The 25,907-nt window shown below is 42.1% G+C and overlaps 1 protein-coding gene and 1 long non-coding RNA gene across 10 annotated transcripts in view; one reads left to right on the top strand and one right to left on the bottom strand.

Annotated features, from left to right (window-relative positions):
• cep112 (centrosomal protein 112) overlaps window positions 1-25,907 on the bottom strand; it is a 130,338-nt gene that overhangs the window by 16,842 nt on the left and 87,589 nt on the right. For all 9 annotated transcript variants that reach the window (XM_026165044.2, XM_026165048.2, XM_026165045.2 and 6 more), the window contains 2 exons: window positions 19,405-19,467; window positions 13,702-13,851 (listed from right to left, as the gene is read on the bottom strand). In XM_026165044.2, coding sequence (XP_026020829.1) covers window positions 13,702-13,851; window positions 19,405-19,467 — 213 coding nt within the window. The remainder of the gene's footprint in view (window positions 1-13,701; window positions 13,852-19,404; window positions 19,468-25,907) is intronic.
• LOC145428549 (uncharacterized) lies at window positions 20,600-24,851 on the top strand. The gene is made up of 3 exons (XR_013908842.1): window positions 20,600-20,913; window positions 21,380-21,467; window positions 24,421-24,851. It is a non-coding gene; the product is annotated as an uncharacterized LOC145428549 (long non-coding RNA).

The raw sequence follows: 25,907 nt of genomic DNA, 5'->3' as shown, positions 1-25,907 counted from the left end.
AACACAAAGTGTTCACAAGGTACTTCTGTCTGAAGTACATATCTGGACACTGACACAAGTTTTGTTTTTTTATACCCATTTACTGAAACATATTCCGAATATAGTTATATAATAAGTAGACTCCCATCTTTCAAATTGGATGAATGGTTTAGGAGTTCCAGCTCTTTAACATGTGTCACTCTCTTTTTAAAGGGAAAGGTAATTGGACATTTGACTCAAAGGCTATTTTCATGGGCAGGTGTGGCCAATTCCTTTGTTATGTCATTATTAATTAAGCAGCTAAAGGGCCTGGAGTTGATTTCAGGTGTGGTGCTTGCATTTGGAAGATTTTGATGTGAACAGACAACATGTAGTCAACGGAGCTCTCCATGCAGGTGAAACAAGCCATCCTAAAGCTGTGAAAACAGATAAAACCCGTCTGAGAAATTACTACAATATCAGAAGTGGAAAGATCTACAGTTTGGTACATCCTGAGGAAGAAAGAAAGCATTGGTGAACTCAGCATCGCAAAAACACCTGGAGGTCCACAGAAGACAACAGTGGTGGATGCCCCAGTCTGTTTTCCCCAATATTAAGAAATACACTTTTATTAGTGATGCTAATAAACAATCCCAAGAAGTGATATTGAGAATAATTTTTATGGTCATGAGAAACCCCTTCACAACAGCCCACCAAGTGAACAACACAACTCAGGAGGTAGGCGTATCAATATCCAAGTCTACTATAAAGAGAAGACTGCATGAAGGTAAATACAGAGGGTTCACTGCAGGGTGCAAGCCACTCATAAGTGCCAAGAATAGAAAGGCTAGATTGAACTTGGCTAAAAAAAACAAAACCCCAACATCTAAAAAAGCCAGCACAGTTCTGGAAAAACGTTCTTTGGATAGAGTAGTAACCAAGTATTAGAAATGAACATTTTATTTTCCTGTATTTAATCTGTCCAATTACTTTTGAGCCCCTGAAATGAAGCGATGTTAAAAAAACGCTTTAGTCCCTCAGATTTTTATGCAATCTTTTTGTTCAGCCCACTGAATTAAAGCTGAAAGTCTGCACTGCATCAGAGTTGTTTAATTAAAAATTTATTGAGGTAAAAAGTTGTCTCTTACCAAATATATATATGGACCTAACTGTGTCTTACTAACCAGGCTCGGTAACAGCAGCACCGTTTCTTTTAAAATATAATCACTTCTGGCTGCAAAGAAAGTAGCATAGCTGTCGTCAAAATGCAAACACGAAGGCTTCAAACAACAGAGACCAAAAACTAGTGGCAAACATCAAGTTGGCTGCATCCATCTCTTATATACAGTCTATGATTAAGCTGCAAACGTCTGCTATCATCTTGTAAAACCTACCCACTGTGACCCTAATGTCACCTACAACTATTCTTAAAACAGCACCGTTGCAGACAATATAGATAAGCGTCCTTAACAGATCACACCCCACCCATCTCTTCCTGTCCCACTAGTGATTCCCCGCAATGTGACACAAAATTTCTCGACCTCATCTTCTGGGAAGTGAGGCTGACCCCACTGGTGACGTGTTTTTCTCTTTCTTGTGGGTTCTACGTTTGATGTACTCAAAGCAAATCTAAGTGCAAAAGTTCAACCCTGGTTCCTTCATTAATAGAATCATATGGGATGTTTCTGCTGATGAACAGTACAGCTTTGTGAGTCAGAAAGAGCTGCAGATACTCAGTCATTATTGCCGTCAGACACAATGGTCATATTAAGCGAATTAGCAACAGATACTGTGCTGAAGCTGATGTGCATGGTCTGTCTGACCTTGACTTTAATCAATGAGGGCACTTGTTCAGACACAAAACCTCCAACTGGTGCTTCATTATTGATTCTTCATTTTCTCAGTCTAACTTCCACTGTTGTAACTCTGTACTGTACATATAACATGTACTGCAGATACACACAAGTAGTCAACATACGCACACAGTTCTTTTCTTTAGTACATGAATGACCATGTGTATAATATTCAGCAAAAATGTCTCCAGATGCTGAGGGTGATATGGTCTGTATCAGTCATGCAGACTGACTGGGATCATTGAAAACAGGGCAGGAAGAGGGGGTGGGGGTGTAAGGGAGGAGGAGGGGGGTCTGATTTCCTTAGGAAGAGATGTTGGGTATGAACGAAGGAAGCCTGAAAGTGAAAGGTGTAAAAAAGAAAGTGAGAAAAGCAAATTGCAAAGGAAAAGCTTGAGAAGACAGCAAGAGAAATGTGACCGCATCCAGAAGAGTGCAAGAGGAGAGAAAGTTCAGAAAGGTGAAAAATGAGAAACAGCAAGATACCGAAGAGGAGGAGGGACATGAAGGAGAAGAAAAAAAAACACGTGGCCGGAGTGAAGAGATAGGGGCAGCGGTTCTACTTCTGGCGCACGGTACATCGGTTGGGGGCTTAGAGGTCTCTCTCACCTCTCCATCAGCAAAGTGCCTCTGCCTTTCATTCCAAACTTTGGCTCAAAGGATTAGCGAGGCACACGCGCACACAAGCACCAACAAACACACCGCTCAGAGCGATCCATACAGGTATAGGCATGCATTAATATTAACAGCAAAAGTTCTAAAAATGTGAGCGCTACACTCTGCAGTCAAATGAGTGCGCAGTTACTGCGTCGTACGCACACAAACATACACGCGGCGTCACACAGGCACAACGATGCCTTAGTCATCTTTCCTGGGTGGTCCTCCTGCGCAGATAAGGCGAGCATGTTTCCCCAGGGTGAAGTAAAAGCAACAGAGGGCAAGGAGAAAAAAAAAAGAAAAGCAAAGAAGAAAGAAGGGAGGGAATAGTGGGAGGAGGAAAAAAGGCCAGGGGCCTCTTTAAACTTGGTGTTTTGTTAGGAGCTGAGCTGCTCTTCATGTGCGGCGGGGCCTTCTATTTGCAGCGTGCTGTCAGAAGTTTCTCCCAAAGTCTGGATTAAAGAGATCCTCTAATGACACTGAGGCTGGACGACTTCAGACAGCAGCAAAAACCTCACACTGCACCGCCTCCAGCCAAGGACACACACACACACACACACACACACACACACACACACACACACACAAGGGTAGGAGCAGATACATACACAAGGCGCACAAAGCACACAGACATACATAAGCAGAGACAGTTTGTGGATTGCGCCCACACACACACACACACACACACACACACACACACACACACACACACACACACACACACACACACAAGCTTTAGTAGAACAAGGCGGTGTGTGTGTGCATGGCTACTGATCTAATAGTAAATAATAAAGGAGGTGCTAACCTCAAGGAGAGATGGATGGCCAGAGAGATGAGCACAGACTTTCTTTTATCTGCACTTTTATCAAAGGATTGTGGGAAAGGTAAAAAAGTGAGTGTAAGAGAGAAGCTGTAGGAGGAGGAGAGAGGTCTCCCTCCTGAGGTGTTAAGAGAAGAGAAACTTTTGCTTTGCTGTTGGTCTGTCTTGTCTGTGTGTAGGAATGAAAAAAAGAAAAAGAAAAGTGGTTTAGCAAGTCGACCAGGACAGCCCCACTGAAAGATAACACCGATGTTGGTGTGAATTGATTTGCTTTCAGTGCTTTAATGCTTTTCAGTTCTTCTTCCCAGAGTTGATTTAGAAGTAAAGTGGGAAGATAGCGTGATGGCAGCAGTTGTGGAGAAACTCCTGAGCAGTAAATCAAACGGTTATCTTGCCCGTCTTTTCTGGTACTGATGAAAATAGTAAGACAATTGCCACGCTAATGAAGACATGTTGCAACCGAGCTGTGCCCACTGGAGGGAACGCGCTGTTCTCGGTCTTCCCGTCTCTTTCAGCTGCTGTGAGCTGCGCTAGAAAGAGAATAGGAAACGACTATAAAACATACACCATATGCCTGCTGTGTGTGTGCGTTTGTGTGTGGGCATTCGTGCATTTGTTCTGCTTATCGAAAAGGACGCATATGAAGTGCATTCTAAAAACTCTTGACAACATCTTATGAAACATAGGTGCTCTTTTGATTTAGGAGTAAATCCTCAGATTCTTACCAGGATTTTAAAAAATCAAGATTATGCGATACACATCTATTTAATATCGTTTCACTGCACAGAATCAATCTGGTGTCCTGCTGATGGCTAACCACTGTACAGCACTGTAATTTATATTAAAATAAAAATAAGTGGTTACAACAATAAATAATGATGTGGCTATTAAAATAGTAAATCACCATTCTGTGAATGCCAAAAAATATCTTGCATTGAACGTACTGACAATTTTAGTGGTTTTCTGAACTATATCGCTAACTCTTGTAGCTCTTATTAAGTGATATTATGCAATCTGTGACCTCAGCCAAGTTCTATGGTATCCTTCAAACTGAGGAGCCCAAGCCAAAGCGCAAAAGAGCTCTTGGTTTCTTTGTACATTGCATAAGGTTTGTGGTTTGGTGAGTAATTTCCATTTGTTGTCTGCAAATATGCTCTCTATGAGCTACTCTACTTCCCACGTTCTTTTATAGCATCCTGGAATGTTATCTTTCTTCTACTTCCACCTCCTCTGATATGTGGATCAAACGCTGCTGGGAATCGGCCCCATGGCCGGAAAACTCATCAATCAGCCGACACAATGCACACGTGTGGAGCAAGCACGCACGCACGCACACAAATGCATACAGAAAAGAGTGGGAAAGAAAAAAAGAGGGAGAGCAACCTTCGCTTTCACACGTGCTATAAATACAGTGTGTATACAGATCCAAGACTATAACTTTCTGGCTAATGCTGATGCTGACATAAAGGACAAACCGGAATTAGCTGGAAGTTGGAATGTGGGCTTACTTGACAGCACGGAGTTAAGATTTAAGAGAACAACAGCCATCGGTGGGGCACGAGTACAAGAAGTGCCCCAGTGTGTTTGCTCCTATATTAAGAAATATACTTTTATTAGTGATGCTAACAAACACACCCAGGAAGTGAGAAAGTCGTTGGAGGAAACCACAGATTTAAATAAAAGTGACTCAAAACAAAAAGCCACCGAAACAGAAAGGTTACTGAATGCCTCTTTTAGCTCTCTCAGTGTCACAGTGTCATCATCACTACAGCCTTTCAGTCTCTTCTCTAGTCTCATTTAGCTACTTGCTGGTGCTTCTTCAACATTTACAGGCGGATTATTGACTGAGGTTTTTTTATGTTGTAGAACGAAACTGGAAAATGTCTAAAACACGTTAACCACAGATCTTATTTCAAGCATCTAACCAAAAAAACCCACGTAAAAACAAAAACACCGACTTTGAAGCAAGAGAACAGGAAGTGGCGCTCTGTGCTCACCATTCTCTCGTCTCTGTATTGCCAGTTGGTCAAAAGACATGTAAACATCCCTACCAAAGCTAGCCAGTATCTGACCAGGGTCCAACGGTGGCTGAGAGGAACGTCATGGACCAAGTTGAGGGCTGATAATGGATAACTACAGACCCTCCCTCATTGCTGTGTCATACCAAAGAGGGGTATGAGTCTCACATCTTTAAACCACAAGTTCAGATAATTCCACAAATCACATAACATTTTCTGAGTTAACTTAATCTGTTGTTAGCATAAACAGTTTCATATATTTTGGCTAACTGGACCAATAAACCTAAACCTAGCTAAAAGTAAAGAGCAGTTTATTTTATTTTCAGCAAGTAACATCAACCATTTCAGATACCAAACACACAACACAAATGAAAACTGTATTCATGCCCACACACATACACACACAGAGGAAAGAGAAGAAGAAGAAAGAGAGGAAAATGATGGTTCAGATGGTTAACAAACAAATGTGCAGTTCAAGGTTGACACAAAGAACTCGGATGTGTTGAAGGACGTGGACGGACACAGAAACACGGGAGACAAATGGACACTCGCGTACACACACACAAGCAGCTCTTTGCCTCTGCTACAGAGAGTATCCAGCGCACCTGTTCTTGATCCACTGCTGCCATTCCTTCCCACAGGCAAAGTCATCCTTTCAACCCCCTCAGAAACTAATGCATATATAACTACAGAACTACAGACAAACTGCAGTTGCTACAACTAGCCTCCTTAATGTGTGCATGTTTGTATGGCTGTGTGTGCGTGTGTGCATGCACAGGATCCCTCATTATTATGCATGCACAAAAAAAAACAGCGTCTAGATCACATGGACTACATCTACTGCAAATTTAACCAAGAAACACACTGTCTAATGCACAAAGAACAGTGCACCTCACATATTCACTCTCATCCTCAAACACTGTGAGACAATGGTCACTGTTGCATTATGTAATGTGTCTCCTGTCACTTCACCCAGAGGACACTACAACAGGACCTTCTCTTTGACTCGCACTAGAAGCTACTGCTGGAGGAGCCTGGATCAAAGGTGTGTATCCCTGTCTTCAGTGTGTGTGTGTGTGTGTGTGTGTGTGTGTCTGAAAACACTGAATATATGTGGGTGTATGTTAGAGAATGCAATACTATTGGAAGATGTACTGTAGAGACAAGGGCACTAACTCAAAGCTGTGTTTGTGGGAGAGTTTGAGGGAGGGAAAGACACAGATAAAGACTTAGTGAGAAGAAAATGGGAGAAAGAGAGTGTATGTAGGTCCACGAACACTAAGTTACAGAGGTGTGTGTGTGTGTGTGTGTGTGTGTGTGTGCGTGCGTGCGTTTCGGGGGACGTGCGTGGCAACATTCGGCAGGCAGAAAGACAGGAAGCACTGCTGTGGGGAGCAGGAACAGCGGTGCTGATCAAAGCCCAGGCGGGTGACACTATGGGCGGAGTGCCATTGTTTATTCACCAGCCACCTCTCCCTTTTGGCAGGGCGAGGTGAGCATGTGTGCTTGTGTATGTGTGTGTGTGTAGTCAGAGTTTGAGACAGAAAGAGTTCGAAAGATACAGAGTTGGGAAGATAGGCTCTGAGAGAGGGTAGAGACAAGCCGTGTGTATGTGTGTGAATGTGTGTGTGTGTGTCTTTGTACCTTTTTTCTTGGCAAGCTAATGTGGGCTTCAGTTCTGTCAGATTTGGCAGCTGCACATTTCAGGCAAGTGTACATGCACACTCATAAATACGGTCTGACACACACATGAACACACAGACCAAAAAGAAAAGAAAAGAAAAGACACTACCTGCAAACACGGCCACATAGACACACATCATGTGGTCAAATAATCCAGATAACCTCACTATTAAACACATTTACCTCTAACCCTATGCATCAGAAACGGAAAAATCCACACAAATATGCAGACACTTAATAACAAAACCACAAGAAGAGAAGCGGTTGACATCAGGAAGTGAATAATCCTCTAAACAAACCACTAGCTATGTGTCACGGTGGACCAGTGGCCAATATCAACTATATCAATGCTATAAATAGACAGGACGCATGAAAACAAACAGAGAGCATTGTATAGCTTTCACCTTGCACAGTCCTTTGACACCAGCCAGGTTCCAGTGCACTCAAAGAGACTTGCCAACTGTTATGAGATAATTGGCACTCTAAAATTAACTGGATTAGGAATGGTGAGTCACCACCATAGACTGTATATAATAGATGGCTTCTGGCCTGAAAAGTGAAGTCAACAACATAAATCTGTATTTCTCCTTTTGGCCATAAGCGGGCGACTCCAATGGTTGCAAAAGAAGTCTCATGAATTAATTGATATATAAATAAATAGTCTCCATATAAGTCTTAATAATTAATTTTGCAGATTAGCGTTAAAAAAAGACCTATAAAATCTGGCATGTTTTATGGTGGCCCGACATCGCGATTAGTAGGATGCCACTGTATGGGTGTACGGTGTTCAAAGGCCAATATACCGAGCAGAAGGCTTCCACATGGGGCTTCACGGTGCCAAACTCCCTCCTTAAATTTCAGTCTAGAGTTATTTACCACATTTTAATATGACTACACTGTATATGGGATATTACTCATAAAAAAATGACATTAGGGAGAAAGGTGAAGGTACCATTTATGACACTCGAGCTTTCTAATGAATGCGCTTCTGTTTATTCTGCTCATTTGATTTGCATATTTTGCAAAAATTGAGTTTGAGCCAAAAAAGAAAATATTAAATAAAACAACAAGCTAAAAGTAGGTTCAGTTCAGCAGATTTAGAGGCTGAGTCTGCTCATTATCCTGGACCAGGGCACCGTCTGCAACTGTTTGCAACACACACTTCAACATTTAACCTATTTGCGACTCAAGCAAAAATGTGCCTGGGAAAGCAAAGCTAAGCGCCCCGTCTGCAACAACATGGCAAGCAGACAGACACTAAAGCTCGCCCTATGTACGTACGCACACACATAGCACGCTCCCACGCACACACCGCACGGATACACTACTCCACCTAAACGTCATGTGTACGAAAAAAGGAAGATAATGAGCATACTTAACTGTACTGCCGCTGTTCTAAAAAAAGGGTTTATGAGATACAAAGGTCTCTGCAGTTAACACCCACATTTAAGAAGTCCAAGTACAGTAGAGCCACAGAGGGAGCTAAATTCAGGCTAGAAACGGCAGAATGGGGCTGGCGAGGAAAAGAAAAAAGAAAAAGGGACATCTGATCTGGTGCAGCATGCATTCAGAACAACTGTTTTGGGATTATCCCAATTCAAATGCACGGCTAACTTTGATGTTATTTTCTTCCCCTCCCATTGTCTGAAGCCCCTCGCTCTCTTCATAATCCGAGCCCTTTGAAGTGAGCAGCGTGGAAACAATGTCAGCAGGCGACACACTCCCTCCGATGGCCCACTGACAGCTCTCCACCATCTCTTTCTTTTTTTTCTCCCCTGCTCTTTCCTCCTTTCGTCTCAATCCTCACACGTCCTCCGTCGTTTCCCTTTCTTCTCCTTCACTGTATGGGATCTCAACCTTCTCTTTCAAGATCACAACAAATCTTTGTTTTACGTCTTTACTTTCTCTCAGTTTATTTGATGTTTGTCTAATCTTACTTTCCTCTCCCCCGTTCACTTCTCCCCCTCACGTCTGGCCTTTAATAAGCAATTCAACCATTAATTAGAGCCTCGTTAGCAGGTGGTTAATACACGGGGATCATAATAATGAGCACACAGATAATGGAAACAGAAAGCTGCCGTCTCCTCCAAACAGAGATGCTAAGGCCCGTGTCTTGTAAAACCGCACACAACGGGGAAGTCGGCACGTGCGTGTTACTGTGTCATGTTGCACTTAGATTACAACAAAAGCACGATGTGATCTACAAGTGTTGCATGCTACAGTGCGACACAGACAGTAACCAATTCCTTAATCAACATGTCACCATGTATGTGAGCGTTTGGCCAGTAATTGAATCACATAAGAATTCTTCTACAGTTCTGATGTTTAATTTAGACACTGAGCGAACAATGTGGAAATGTATCCAATGTCGCAAATATTTTTTTTTTAAATCAAACACCTTTTAAGACTGAAATGATTTCCACAGCAGACCAACCAGCCATCAATTTTTGCAATGCTTCCTGATTTATCTCTGCCAGAAGTGAATGTCTTTATGATGCAAGCCAGATCTTAGTCTGTTTGACTTATAGGAGTGGTGCTGTCTTACTGAGACTCACTGAATACTTAAGGTTTTGATATGCGTCTGCATCCGCAAGTCTGCTAGGGTCTGAATGATTGAAATTTCATCATTAGACGATGAGCAGAAGAGTCCATGTTGATAAAAACTCTTTGTGATGGAGAGGACTCGCCCACAGAGACTCAGTTACAATGCAGTAACTGTCCATGTGCCCTTCAGAGGAAGCATAACGGGAAGTACTACTCGGGTGTCCCTGTGCCTGTGTGCAAGAGTATACTATAAGGCTTTAATGAACAGAGTTAACTGTACGGTAGCTGATAATATGCTAGCAGCAGACCTCTACTGACGTCATATTTTTTGTTTTGCTAATGCCAGCTCTTTATCAATCCCCTTTGGGGTTGCAAAGAAGCGCATCTGGCGCAATAGTCTACCAAAGCAAGCATGTGGAGCTACCTGTTGTGGTGACCCCTTGTGGCAGGAGAGGAGCTGAAAGTCACTTTTTGAATGTCAGCACTTTACCAATTTCACACAGGCCTCAACAGCTAAAACATTTTCCTGCACGTCTCTTTTCCTGCCAGTTCTCGCCATATGTCCTTACACTTGCCCCATGATGACATGAAACATTGGTAGTGGTGCTGAACTTGTTGTAGGGTCGAAAGCATGATTCACAGACACTGTCACCCAGCACAGTGAATGATGAACTTTCCCTGAATGTGATTTGAAAGTTTCTTTTTCATTCAAATGTTGCAGCTACAAATTCCAGGGACGTAAACTCGTGTAACGCTTGCTAATTTGGAGTTGTATGGCGATGCCAGTGATGTTCTTTGGAGTCAGCACTTAATACACTGGATGACATTTTAATATTATTATCATTACTGCTGATATTAGGCACTTCCACAGGTCTCTTTGCTGTTTTATCATTAAGTCCTAACTAATCTAGTACACGGCTGAGATTGTATAAAGTTATGAATAACACCTGCAATTATATTTCAATAACTGATGTTACCAATTAGACATTTTAATACATAAAGCCCTGATATTTTGTAAAGTATAATTGGAATTCGTCCAAACGGGGCTGCATGGTGTCAATGCGTTAGCGCGGTAAGCTTGTTAAAGCGTTAGCGCCGTCCAGTCCCTCGCTAACGGAGATTTGCCACATTAATGCGGTTATGGTGTTAACGTCATTTTGACAAGATTAATGCTGACAGCACTAGTAATTTAATAAATAATCCAGCAGTAAGAAGTCGCTCATTCAGGTGTCACCTGTTTGTAAAATTTAAATAGTTTTATTTTAAAAAAGGTACTTTTAAAAGTTCTTTTTAAGGATCAGTGGAAACATTTCAGTAAGCAAGACTCAAGACGGTATCAAATTCATTTGAATAAATGTCGAGTGTCAGTGAATGTTGAGTTGTTAGGTCAGTTTCTACTGTACTTCTTAATGCTGTTGCATTAAAAAAAAAAACTTCCTGAAGTTTTATTGTATCATTGTATCATAAGAATGAGTGTAAGGGAAGTAAAGATATATCAGTCCAGACAGAAACTAAACAGGGCTTTGCTGATGTATCTGGACTCAAAGGACCACAACGAGCCTTTACCGTTAATCACATATGGATAAAAATGACAACACAATAATTGAGTGTGGGGGCCGGACTAGTAATTTCATAGAAAACAGGTTGCTTTTGTGCACGTCTGAGCGAGGAGGGCCTGGGATTCCAGGGCCTGGAAGGAGAAGAGCTCTGAAGAGAGGCTCACGGACCTGCCTCTTTACTATATGAGACAGCTCCAGCCACAAACAGACAAGGTTGTGTTTGGAAATATGTCCTGATCCCAGACACAACAAGTCTTTTTAAAGTGAGCCACACCCAGTCAACTGCTACTTCAACTGTACTCCATTCAGCTTCTGGGAAGAAGAGGAATACAAGAAGCCGATTCCTTAAAAGAAACCCACATGGATCAGGGAAAAGGATTAACACATCTCTCTTTTTTTTTATTAATATAAAACATTACATTTTTTACAGAAGCAAAAGAGAAAAAAAAGAGTAAAATGTTAAAAGAAATGTGCCAAAGTGTAAAGTTTAACAGTAAAAGGGATTGTCAGGAATGATAAAGAGGGGCTATGACTTAAGACGTTGGGTGAAACAGAGAGATTTATAAGATTCAGCCAGACACAGAGCACACGAGCCACTTAAAGTCACTATGGAGTTTGCAGCGAGCCATAAAAATGACAGAGCACATGCATACAAACAGGCAGTGCGCTTTAACTAAAGAAAAGCGTCCCGTGTCTACTCTATAAAAGTGAAATCCAGACGAGGCTTTTTTAGAGCACGACGTTTACTGACATACCCCCAGTTCTGCTGGTGTAAAGATACTTTAGATATACCAAACACTGCAAAGACCACTGAGAAGAGGAACTGTGTGACTGCTGGGACTTTATCATCCTCTCTTAATAATGCATTATCAGGGATTGTAACATCTAGTCCTTTTACTGAATCAGAATGAACTATTAAAGTGGCTGGCACTTTGGACAGAAGCTCCTGTATTTTTTGTTAGTGGTAACCTCCATCATAGTTAATAGTGTATTTACATTTACTGACATAAAAAGTAAGTTCAGGTTTTTGTGAGGGTTTGGTTACTCAAAACGCTTCTCCTGCCAAGCATCCGTCCTGAGAAAACATTCCCAGATTGGTTGGTGAGCGGTCGCTTGCTGTTACTAAGTGAAACAGGTCTCAAAGAAATATACAAGAACGTCCTTGCCTGGTTGCCTATTGATTGTGTTGAAGACACCAACTTGTTTGCAAACACTTGCAAACTGCTTGTCGAAGCTGTAGTGAAACTGTGAACAGTGAGGCCCAAACTTCCAGAAACTACCCACCAACTAACTGAGGAACACACATTTTTCCTTAGCAACCAGAGGCTGACAACCTGTCTCTAGGACTTGTGACAAAAGTGTAATATGTGTTATAGCAGCTAAAAATGTAACTGAAAACAATAATATTGACTATAAATTCAGGTCTGTTAGTGAACTAATTATAGTTTAGAAATTTTAGGAAATATGTATTTTATAAAATTCCTTCCATTTTTTCTACTGCTTACTTGCCTCGCTTCTGTCAGTCTGCCCCAGGGCAGCTGTGGCTACAACTGTAGCTGCCTCCACCAGTGTGTGAATGTGAGAGTGAATGAATAGTGGAATTGTACAGCGCTTTGAGGGTCCCGAAAAGCGCTATATAAATGCAATCCATTATTATTATTACTGTTCCCAACCTGGCTAAGAGACAGAATCTCTCCAGTGTGCCCTGGGTCAGGACTGGGATCTCCTCCCAGTTGAGCATGTCCAAAGCACCACGTTCAGGAGGCATCTGAGTCACATGTCCAAACCACCACAACTGGCTCCTATCAGTGCAGACAAAAATTGGCACTACCCTGAGCACCTCTGGGTGACTGAGATCCTTACCATATCTCTAAGTCTTGGCCTAGACACCCTTTAGAGAAGGATGATTTCTGCTGTCTGTATCTAAAACCGTATTCTTTCAGTCCTTTGCCAGAGCTTCATACCCTTAGCCACAGGTGAGGGGAGGAATTTTAAATCGATTGGCTTTACCTCAGCTTTCTCTTTTCCACAGACAGTAAAAGTGTCTGTATCACTGCAGATGTTGCACCAATCTGCTTGTCAATTTCCTGTTCCACTGTCTAATCTTAAGCAAGTCTATAAGACACTTGAACTCAACTCATTCCCAACTCAAAGTGGGCAATCCACTCGTTTCTATTTGAGAACCTTGGCATTGATTATTGAGGTGGTAATTCTCATGCAAACCACTTCCTACTCTCTCATTTTTTAAAATTATAACGCTCATTCGATTAAGTAACACGAAAGCAGTGTTTCTCAAGCTCTTTCGTCTCTATACAACAATACGGGGACTCATCATATCTGGTGTGTTCAAATTTAAACTTCCAACCCTAACAACTGTCACAAGACAGAGTCGGAACACTGCAGTATACCACTGAAAGCTTTAATAATACAGAGTACTGCTGGACCACACACCTAATAAATGGACACAAATGATTAAAGCTGCTTATAATGAGACCTGTAGAGAAGGGGCATGTGCCACCTTGCATACTTGGATCATAGAATGTGAAGAAATACCTGTTGCTCAGTGCTGAGTGATGTAATTATTAAAGTGTGTGGTTTCCAACACTGACCTTGTGGGTCTGATCGGCACGGTGGGTTACTGTCTTTCTTTCCTCTTCCCAGCGAGCACTGGCCTCTTTTAGCTGCTTCTCCATTGCTGTCTGCAGACGTATCGCCTCCTCCTTTGAATCACATACAGACGTCTGTAGCTCCGCAATTAGCTGTGGGCAAGAAAAGTCAGGTTTTTGACTGATCCTCAAGTGTGTGCAGGACTGACAGAAACTTAAGAGAAGTGGCAGTGACTAAATAAGATCATAACTTGGCTTGCTTGCACTTGGGAACCATTTTTTTTCCTAGTGCAAAGTTAACTTGGAAGTTCTATGTATTTCTATGCTTATGTTTGAAACAAGCGGCATAGTAAAGCGATCAAAGAGAGAAAAGCCTGTTGCCAGAAGCAAAATGCAAAATACGTTCGCTTAACAAAATGCTGTTCTGATTCGTTTCATTTCACTGGGCTTGCAAAAAAAGACTAGTATCAGATGGAAAATGCATTTTGCATTTGCCATGGCTTGGGAAGGCAGTAACAATCACCTTGAAAGTCCGCTTTTCCCAGAGTCTCGTGTCTTCTTTTTTGTTTTTTGAGACGAGACAGAAGACACAAAGAAGAGAGAGAGAAAGCGCAAGAGTGAGAAAGAAGAGGGAGTTAAAAAGAAATAGACAGGAAGGAAAAAACAACTTCCTTTTTGAAGAGCGGAGTGACTTTGTGTTGGTGAACTTGCGGTGCACACCAAGATGAAAAGGAAGTGTCTTGGCTTTGAAAACCTCCAGTCAAAATTAACATTCTATTTAAGCCACTGTCAGAGAAAGGCAGAGGAAAGATGAGAGAGTAAGAAAAAAAGAGAGAGAAAGAGAGAGGGAAGGGAGAAAGAGAAAGAGGTGAGGAGGAGGAAGGAGGGTATTGCTGCTGCTTTGGGCTAGACAGATAATTGTTTACCATGTTCAAACCCTGGAGGACTAGCCCCGCTGGAATCTGCACATTGTGTGGGAGTATGGGAGCTAAAGCGGCGCGGGTCGACCACAGACAGAAAGAGACGGCAAGGGCGAAGGGGGGTGGAGGGGTGCTAGGGAGATTAGGCTTATTTAGTCAGTGGGACAGCCACATGAAAGCAACAAATGACACATCATTATGTGAACATCATTTCTGGTCATAATAATTATTTTGCAATATGGATTCCCTGCATTTGCTGGTCTTCAGCCCCGGGGCAGTGGCGGCACTCCAAACTAGTAAACTCAGCTGTATGTCTTGTTACTCCTGTATATATATATTTATATATACACACACACACACACACACACACACACACACACACACACACACACACGCACGCACGCACGCACGCACGCACGCACACGCACGCACACGCACGCACACACCATAGCACCTTTTTCACTCTCTGATAGGCAGCCAGGCCTTTTTAAGTCTATAATTGGTCTGGTGAGACTTGCCTATTTTCCCAGCCTGCTAGCATCTCTGTTTAGGGCTAAAGGAAGGCTTGCCTCCTCATGAACCTGAAGTATGGAAAAAAAGAAAGGAGGACAGAAACGAGTCTGTTTACCCACTTGTTTACAAACAGGTGGGTAAACAGGCTACCAGAGGAGAAAGGCTGCTCTGTAATGATGAAAAGAACACAAACACTTGTAAGTGCGAAAACTTGGTGGCTGATGCTTAATTTGAGTTGCCCGTTTCCTTTGATAATGATTCCAGTGATTTGACCCCGCCAGCAAAAAAACAGTGTAAACGATAGAACATTTCACTTATTGCCTCTTTGTTTGGTAACATTTCTGCCATAACTGCAGGCGTTCTCCAACAAAGTGTAGCTGTGTTAGCCCCATAAAGCCTGAAATATGAAACAATTGCCACAAAATTCTTAAATTTCATATCTGACTTTTAATTTTGCGACATTTTCTTAAAAAGTTGCTTAAAAATGCATGGTGTTATTTATTCATCACACTGATGATGTAAAAGTCTCAGAACCTCCCAAAAAACTATACCAAATATGACATACTTGTTGTTAAGTTACAGCTTTTAGGCACCAAGTATGTTTTTGGAAAAGAAAAAAAAAAAATCACGAAATTTAGAATTTTTCCAATGTATAAACAAACCAAAAGCATTTTTTTTAGGGGGGGGGGGGGGGAACGCAGTGTGAAAAAATAAAGTCAGCATGAAAAGATGATGAGCTGGTCCGGATGTTTCTAAACAAGAAAAGGAAGACAGAGATTCTGGGCCGGAGCAGTGTCTAGCTGTCTGTCTGTGGTTAAATACTATTATTTTTCTATTTGTATATTCAGTACTGTGTTTTGAGCTACGAGTGCACTTGTTGCCAAACGCATTGGTCTGATTGGTCAGAACTGTTTATTCAGAAAAATCAAGCTTGGTCCAACGAAATAAATTCTGCAATTTAATCAAGTGAAATCACGAGATCTGTGTGTGTGAACAGCTGCATTAAGAATAGGTGAGTGCAAAAAATATTTTCAATGCACATAATATTTGCATGAATTTGTGTCTTCAGTCTGCGCAACCTCCCAACCCTCCAGCTTAGGCTTGAAAAGATGAACAAACAACTAAACTTATGTAAAAATGTCCACCAAAGTGGAGATAATGTATAGTGCTACTTTTGGCCAAAAGACATATCAGCATAAACACCTCATACTAACTGTCAAACACATGTGAAGGGGTGATGATTTGGGCTTGTTTGGCAGTCACAGGACCTGGGCACCTTGAATACACTTGAGTCAAATGTGAGAGTCCGAACTTCTACCTGATTCATATACTTGAAATGTGACGGGACCTTAAGAGAGCTGTGCATAAATGAATGCCTACAAACCTCAATGAAATGAAGCAACACGGTCAAGAGGAGTGGGTAAAAATTCTTCCACAAAGATGTGAGAGGCCGAAAAAGCCGTGCTGTTAAAGTTATTGCTGGTAAAGGTGGTGAGGCAGCTGAACAAACCTGATGAATGTAAGTCTTTCAACTTACCGGCTGACATTTGACTGGTGCAGCTTCGAGAGCAAATATTAATTATTATCCAAGGCTAGAAAAGATAAGGAGAATAATTGTGTGCAAATTTGAAGCCTGATAAAATGTTCTGACTTTTCAAACTGGAATGAAAAAGGGGCTGCAGAGAGTTGTGTGAAAAGCTTTTCTTTTCGCATGACCGTATTTGCCAGCTAGATATTAATTGGCCAGCAAGTTCACAAAGAAACTTCAGAGCTTTTTTTCTTTTTCCTAGAAACCAGTTGTCTCCTGCATTACTGGAAATGAATATGCTGAGAGTTGTGAAAGAGAGCAAAAGCTCTACTAACAATCAATACAGAAAAGAACCCAAAGTTTAAACAGTGCTGACACATTTCGATTTTGTTTTGATGTGAAAATGTCTCCAAAGGAATAAACCCTGCAGCTGGTCAGTAAATTCCTAAAAGGTCACAGAAAAGCACAGTAAAAGAAAGAAAGAAAGAAAGAAAGAAAGAAAGAAAGAAACAAACCCCCAACATTGTGTTTAAATAAATGAAATAATTTTACATATTAATTTCAACCTGTCCTGAACCGTGCCGCCCAGAGAACATTCCCTCCACCTCCCACCTACTTGCGGTCAGGGATAAAGTAATGATCTATCAGCACCAAGACTACCACCCACTGTAACCTGACCATTAAGTGGGCCCTGTTTAGTTCACAGGTCACCCAGGAGGACCACTCGCAGCTAGGCGCTTAACACACAGGACTGGGTAGGAGACACTAATTAGGAGAGCTGTGTATGTATGTGTGTGTGTGCGTGCCTGATTGAAAGAACCAGAGCACAGAGACAAAAGCAGGGAGATAATATACAGAAGAATAGGATCTGCACTTCTGTGCGTATGTTTGTGTGTGTGAATGCAAAGAAACATACATATCAGGCCCCCTAGGATAATGCATGGCATGGTATGTTTTTAATTGGGCTATTAGCTATGCAGCTGAGCTCTAGAGCGATGCTCCCTGTCAGACACTGAGGGGTTAACAACTGGGGTTAGCCTTTGAGGTTCAAAGACCTCTTGTTTACATTTGACTGAGTTGCTCCAAGGGGTGGGGGGGAGGGGAAAAAAAAGCCTTCTTGGTTCCACCTTTACCTTTTAAAACAAAGTCGCCCAAGCCCACAACAAATGCTCAGAAATACTCACGCATATTAACATGTTTGCACAGAACCCACTCCTTTAGCATAACCTTTATGTAACCGCTCGCATCAACAGCGGTGTTGAGTTCTGCGCTCTGGGACCATCTTCTAATGTCAGCGAGTGTTGTTTGTTAAACTTATGCCAGCTCTGTGTCCCCAAACCAGAGGATTAATCACTTGTTGCTCGTCTGCGGCGGCCCTGCACCCTCCAAAGCGGGCAGAGGCTAAACTTTCGCACAGCACCCAACTCCTTTTGAAGTTGAGCATTGTGTAACCTAATAAGCTACCGTTTTTCCTCACAACATCTGCTTGTCAACCCCGCTTTCAACTCGGAGCCTCTGCCAACCAACCCGAAATGGGGGAGATTTAAAGAGGAGAAGAAAGAAAGAAAGAAAAACAACAACCTTCTCCTCCCCCTCGTCACCCTCCCCCCCAGCCTTTTTGAATCTCCTCTTTGGGTAACGAGGTGCAATTACGGCCAAATGATTGTAATATTTTAGCCTGCTACATAATCAAGAAGAAACCACTTTTCTTTTTGTAATGTAAACACTACTTAGGGTGTTTTTGGATCTTTGAACTGGTGAGGTGAAAGCTGCCAGAACTTTCTGAGACGTCGTGCTGAATGGCAACGTGTGTCCGAAGAAGTTATATCTGTTTGGACAGAAGAATTAACTCGATTTCATGTGGCCTAAGGACACAAGAAGTAATGTTAAACACATTTCCTGGATTTGAAGTGTAGCCAGGTGATGGACAGACAGGTATGGTATATGAAAAGGACTTTCACCGATATGTTTTCAAGATGTTTCGCCGGCTTAACAGTTTGCTCGGGCTGTGTAGCTCCCATGAGAGAGCCGTAGTACACTTGGGGGCCGCGGCAGCATCACACAAAGAGCTGGACTGCTTGTGTTTTTGCAACTCTTTTTCTTTTTTCTCCCCCTTTTCTAAATCCTGGTGATTGTCCTGTGGGAGGAAAAATCTCTTAAGAGAGTGCCAAGATATTTTATACCCGGGGAATTGTGGCCACTGGGGGGCAGCTGAACAAACTTAAAAGACACAATTGATATATTAATGTTTGGCAAAAGTTTCCTGGATTTGTGTCTGATCACCACATGAATGTAAGTGTAGTGGTTGCACTCATTCCAGCCCTTTCAACTCATGTGTCGGTGTTTGATTGGTGCAGCTTTCAGAGAGCAAATATTAATTCTAATCTAAGGCTAGCAAAGATAAGGAGAAGAATTGTGTGTAAATTTGAAGCCTGATAAAAATGCTCTGACTTTGGACACAGGGATGAAAGAGGGGCTGATAAAAGTCAGATAGCAAAGCTTTACAAATTTCACTCTAATATGAACTTTCGTGCTCTGGCACTGACACGAATGTTCTGCGTGCACTCTCTCGTACATTTGCGCCCGTGCACATGTGCTTAAGAGAAAAGGCCATGGCAGCTTGCAGTGTGTGTGTGTGTGTGTGTCACCACCTTTCCCCCATCAGTACATTTTGTCTGTTCCATCACATAGTCGAGTAGAAAAACAAGAATATGAAATGAAAGGGCAGAAGTGAAAACTGATTACCTGGGCAGATTTGGCAAGCTTCTGACTGTACTCCCTCTCAATCTGCTTCAGCCTGCTGTTGGTCTGCAAGGAGAAGAAGGGAGAGGAGAGTGTGAGAAAGAGATATGCAGACGGGCAGGTTGAGGGACACAAAGAGAGACAGGGTAGTGAAATTCAATCTTCCGTTAGGAAGTGCACAGAGACACATTACCCTCCCAACCTAACCATCCTCTCACACACACACACACACTTTTGTGCTGACCTCTGCCTCTTGGCAGTGTGTCCCTGTTGAGCACGCCTGCGGCCCCTTGGCTCCGCGCCACTCCCAGCGCTCATGTGTGCCAGCAGGTAGCGATGGGCACAGTGCACAGTGGGCACCACTCCCCTTTGATCCCCTGCCAACAATTCATCACTTAACAAGACGAGGGGCTACGGTGAGGGGTGGGGGAATTAAAATGTTGCTGCCAATTAGCTATAGGGTAAGAAAAAAAAAAGCGAGGGAGACATTTGAGAGAAGCTGGGAAACTAAACAGGGCGGAGACAGAATAGAAGTGAATGGCGATTGTTGCTGGAAGTTTAGTGAGCGTTGCTCGTCTCTTTTGTTTTCCGTTGTTTCTCTATGGGAAGCTAGCCAGCTGGAAGCAAAGGCTGTGTGTTTCTAATGCGAGATCTTTCTCCTTTCAGCTAGCTGTGTTGTGCTGCCAGAGTTTGAATAAGAGGCTGAACTGTGGAGTGAGATAATTAGGTGTGAAGTGCTGGAATTCTACAGGGACATCAGTAGCGGCCTGTATGGACGTGGATGTGGTCCATACAAGTACTAAGGAAACACTAAGGGTTGAATTAATGGGGGACAGAGGTCATTATGTGAAGGCCAGGCAAAGCTTTTCAGTGGACGAGGATTAAACTTAAGTCTCACATTCTGCTGTAAAACTACAGAAATCAGCATTTATATGCTATATATTATTTAGACGCTTCAGTTGCTATGCCACTAAAAAAGGGGCCACAGTTTAATATATTTCTTCTTCTAAATTCCTGAAAAACACACAACTGTAAACCATCAGCCATGCAGAGATGTATTCAGAAAGTTATTCTAAACTGTAGTAAACATGATTCTCTCTCTTTTGCGCACACAAACACTTACTTGACTCTCCTGACAGCCACTGACAGACAGACAACTCATGAACAAACACTGCTCCGCTGAACACTCCCACTCACAGCCATCAACACCTGAGCTGCGTTTGGACTCCGCACCCCTTCCAAACACTTCCTGACAAACACGGCCGTCCGCTCTGAACGGACACACCTGTCACCACGGAAACACAGAGCCATCACCAAGGATACAAGCCCTGTCTTCCTGCGCCAGGACTCTTTGAGTGGCGGCCCGCTTGTCCCCAGGGGCCCTAAAGCAGCTGATGAGAGCGCGGAGGACAAAGGAGGGCGTAGGAAAGACGAGAGAATGAACTGTCTGTGCGAAAGGGAAACAAATGGAGTTCTTTTTTTACATTTTCTGTCTCAGCTCTGCTCCATATTGTGAGTGACTCTGTTATAATAACGAATATTTGTGTATTGTTCGTGTTCTATATTTAGAAAAATTTAAAAAAAAGATGAAAGAAGAGTCTTAAATGTATCTATTTCTCCATTTACACATAATCGTCTCTACAGTTAATTTAGGTGATGTTTATACTGCACAATGTGAGACTGTAGGTTCACATGTACATGGGTTTAAATTTACAGTGTGTAAAATTTTCACAGCTAGACCAAGATTCAAGTTGACATCAGTAGACTGCAAAGTGCAGTAAACTGAGTTGTGTTTTCTTGCCCCTCGAACATGTTTTCAACAGCCAAGAGATCAAAAACATTAAATTTAAACTGCACCCCATAATGGCCCCAGCTGGCTGGAATGTTTCTATTACTGCTTGGAGGCGATCCAGATTCAGTCCACTGTTTACCTCAGCTGTCAATGCTGGATGAGTAGTGTCCACCTTTATTTACTCAGGAGGAAGCCGGGAATCTTTGTCAAAGGACTGTAATATAATTTGATGAGTCCGTGAAACTCACTTCTGACCCACGACAGTCACACTGAGGTGAGTTGTTGAAGATATCCTGAACTACTGGTAAGCGCTGCTATTAGCCTCTGTTAGCTGCTGCTAACTGCCTTTAGTGAAACTTTCTTTGAAGTGGACTCAGACACTTGGCGAATAAACTCTCATATGAATCTAATTAAACTGTTTATCAGAAGGAAAAAACTGAAACTGGTTAGCACTATTGCCTCAGCAAGAAGGTCCTCAGCAGGTTTTCCCTGTTTGTGTAGGTTCTCTCCAGGTACTTGGGTTTCATCCAACAGGTCAAAGATATGGGAGAGTGGGGTGAAGGTAACAGGTGATTTTAAATTGTCAATAGGTGTGAATGTGAGTGTGAATGGTTGTCTGTCTGTCATTGTTAGACCTGTGACAGACTGGCTACCTGTCCAGGATATATCCCACCTTTCACCCTATGACAACTAGGATAGGCTCCAGCCCCCCGGCGACCCTGATAAGGACAAGTGGAAAAGAATAAATAGATGGATAAGAAAGACAAGTGAGATTTTTAGGACACTCAAGTCTAACATTAGCTGGTATGATGTTAGCTTGTAACCAGCTGTTGTGGTTTAGCTATTTCTTGTCAAGCGGAGACGGAGTGTCACATGTCTAATCTGCTGACAACAAGGAGTTGTGACAACACTGGGAATAAATAAGCATGTTTATGGACATTTTTGCCCTGACTTTATATTATGAGATAAGGCTTGAGATGCAAAGGAAGAGTATGACATTTTACACAGATGCCAGTGGTGCTGTCTCTTTCCTTCGTGGTTTTGGTGAAGATGACCCCTCCCCCGATGATAAAACATAGATATGATCCTTTATAACTTCAGCCTGAAAATGCAGGTCTCTCTACATAAAATGCGATCAGTTGGAAGGGAGCTGTCCTACCTGGTCACTGTATTCAAATATAGTAAGGGAACATGGGAGCCTTCACAAACCAATGCCAACCAACTCCCATTTATTTTTAATACATTAATTATAAGTTTGAGAATGAATCAATTTGTTGGAAGATCTAATTACACACTATATATCCTTATTTTCCATTAAATGACCTCAAATTACTGACTGTACCTTTAGCATGTGGTCATACTGACACACAAACAGGCTCAGATTTTTTATAAAATCACAAAGAGCTTGCTACTAACTTATTCCTTTTACCTGAAGTCACTCGGGGGATTTCAGCAGGAAGTATTATAAAAAAGTATTTAAAAAAAACTTCAAACATTATAAACCTCTACCATCTAAACACACATAAAAATGGACAGAAGTAGAAGAAAATATGGATAGTACACGCAGTGAAAAATACCCCATTTGGACTGTGACAAATACAAAGGGAAAACAGTGCTAAATTAAAAGCCCATCCATATGTGTGTGTCTGTGTGAGTGTGTAAGAACTTTCAAAGAGAGTACCTGCGCCCTGCCAAAGGCATTTTTGCGCTGAAGGCACTTTGAGGCTGTATCAGGCTCTTCAATCGCCTCTTAATCCTAGCGGTGTGGAGTGCAGCTGCTTTGAAGTGTGTTCATCTTTGTGTGTGTGTGTGCGTGCGCAGATACCAGTGTGTGCTAAAGAAAGTGGAAGTAGATCTGAAGGTAAGGCATGCACCGCTTACCAGGACTTAATTAATAATCTGCAATGGGAAGCAGGCCAAACACACACACAGACACGGGCACACATGGATACATGGGCACACTTAAAAAGGATGGGGACATGAGTGGCACAAAGAAAGCGAGGGGGGGGGGGGGACTTTCTCTCACACACTTAACGATACGCACACAAGTCACACTTATTCAAACAGACACAGCAGACAAACAGGATGCATGAAGGCCAAACACACATCCAGAGTTTGATCTGTTGCTGGAAATGAGATTTGCTCAAGGTGTGCAATCCCTTTGTTCACAACAGACGGCTGTATTCTTGCTAAAGGAGGAAGCAGCTAAGGTAAACATTTCTTAGTGTAATCAATGTAGTCACTGCATGGTAATGTTTGTGTCACAGTTTTCAGCAGTAGAAAACACATCAAATGTTCAAACTTTACTAAATTAACGAATAACGAATTTCATACATGCAAAGCATTTCAAAAAGAAGTTGGGATGTGTTTCATCACCTCTCCTTATAACAAAAATCTCAAAGTGCTTGAACTAAGGAAATCAAAAGCAAAATGGTATCCCATTCCCACAAGTACCTTTTACCTAGACTGTACCGAAGCCAATTTAACACCTGTACTTTCCTTTTTTTTCTTTGAAGCTTTGTTTTTGTGCAGAATGCAGTTTGGTATTGTTTTACTGAAATAAACAATGTCCACACTGAAAAAAAGCTACTGTGGATGACTGCGTAGCTTCTCCCCCCAAAAAAGGAAAAAGCATATTGTTGGAATATATTCCATGAACTGGAGCCTATCCTAGTTGTCAGGGGTAAGAGGCGGGGTACAAATTGGATAGGTCACAGTCTATCGTGGGGCCAACACAGCCAGACAATCATGCTCATTCACAGTCAAGTAATTTAGAATCAACCTAACCTGCGTGTAATTGGACTGTGGGAGGAAACTGGGGTACCTGGAGAGACTCTAAACAGGTACAAGGAAGACAAGCAATCTCGTTCTCTGCGACCTTCTTGCTGTGAGGCAACAGCCCTAACCACTGCACCTCTGTGCACACTACATATTATAACCCTGATGCCTTTCCCAAATATCCATCTAATGCTAATCATTATGCATTGCCAACGTCTAAACTCTTAGCACTGACAACAAGCAAGGAGCTCCATCTCACTAGAAAGAAAGTTTTCCAATTTTTGATTCTTCAGACCTCAGGAAAGTTTTCTGCTTTGCTACTATGCATGTTTGTTTTCTTTTGCATTCGTGCCACATTGTACTTATGGCAGCAAAGACAAACTATGTTCAGTTATTTTTATATGAGTTCCTGAGTCCATGCAATGATTTATTTCTTTTTTGTTTTGCAGTACCGCCTGTGGACCAGATGGTCACAGACAGCCAATATTGGTTTTCAGCCTTGTCCCTTGTGTACAGAGATTTCTCCAGATTCCCTCAATCTTTTAATTACACAATGCACCATAGATGATGAAATTCCCAAATTCTTTGCAATATGTTGCCCAAACAGTCTTTCACAGAGAGGGGTAAACCACTCCCTATCTTTACTTCTAAAAGACTCAGCCACTCTGGGATGTTCTTTTAGCACTCAGTCATGTTACTGACTAACTTGATCCACTGCGAGACATTTCCCACTTTGTTTTTAAGCACGATGTGACTTTTCCAACTTTGTTTTTGCAAAGAATTGCTGTCAACAAGTTCTAACTGAGCATATATTTCAAAGAACTAGAACATTCCTTAGTTTCACCACTTAATTAAAAATGGGGTTTAAATATCTTGCAAATCATTGCATTTGTTTTTATTTACATTTAAAACAGCAATCCCAACTTCTCCGAAAACAAGGTTTTATTTCCAAAATCTCTTCCATCTTGGACAGGATATTGCTTCCATATGGCATTTTTCTGCGATGTGTTTCCAATCATCTCACATTGCTAAAGGGCAATTATGGTTTTCAGCATCGTCCTAAAGCTGAACTCTGACAAAAGGCACAAAACTAAAGTCAATACTTGCTTACGCAAGGATGATATCACAAGACACATCGAAAGGACACAGTGCGGACTCCAATCCGAAAAGTGGTTAGGTAAAAAGCCGGGACGTTACAGTGAGTTACAACATGTTCTCTTAATGGCTGTTGGTGGTTTAACCCCGCATACAACAAGTTGTGTACGACACGCTGGGGAGCAGATTTGTGGGGGTTCGTTTGTTGAAGGAAAGAAAGCGATTTCAAAGAGAAGCTTTTCTCCATTGCTCCACAAAGCCTTCAGTTTTAGTGGCAGCAGTATTTGTAAGCATTCAAAACGATTCTCTGTTCACCGCGCATGACTCTCATAACAATTTGAGTTCAATCTGCTAGTGAGGGAGAGCTGGGAGATGTTATTTGCTCGTTTGTCTGTAATCATTGCTGTCTTGCTGCGCTCGCCTGTGTATCTGCGTGTGCGAGAGAGAGTTGCTGCTGTAATGACAAGAGGCTTTATTTCCATTTCACAGTTTGCCATCACTGCCTGTCAGTAGTGATTCTCTTCATCCCTGCTGCTAACTGTCAGTGCCGCTTCATACACAGCACAGAAATAATGCATCACGGGCACGCACAGGCAGATAAACATACATCAAATACGCAGACACACGCAACATCCCAAATGTTCAGTGATTACACACTCCACCAGCTGGATCTTTATAACAGAAAACCAATTATATCCTTTTGCCATCAGTGTGAAAGGGATTAAAATCTAACCTACATCTTAAGGCTGGGATAAAAAAAAAAGAAGTTTGAGGATTTAAACGCTTCGAATGCTGAATCAGATGCTGAAAGTGTCTCAGTCATGCTTTCTGTGCCCAGATT

Source organism: Astatotilapia calliptera, chromosome 4 (assembly GCF_964374335.1).
Source record: "Astatotilapia calliptera chromosome 4, fAstCal68.1, whole genome shotgun sequence".
Lineage (NCBI taxonomy): Eukaryota > Metazoa > Chordata > Actinopteri > Cichliformes > Cichlidae > Astatotilapia > Astatotilapia calliptera.
Note: the sequence above shows the minus strand (reverse complement) of the source record. Positions and strands in the feature narration are given on the sequence as shown.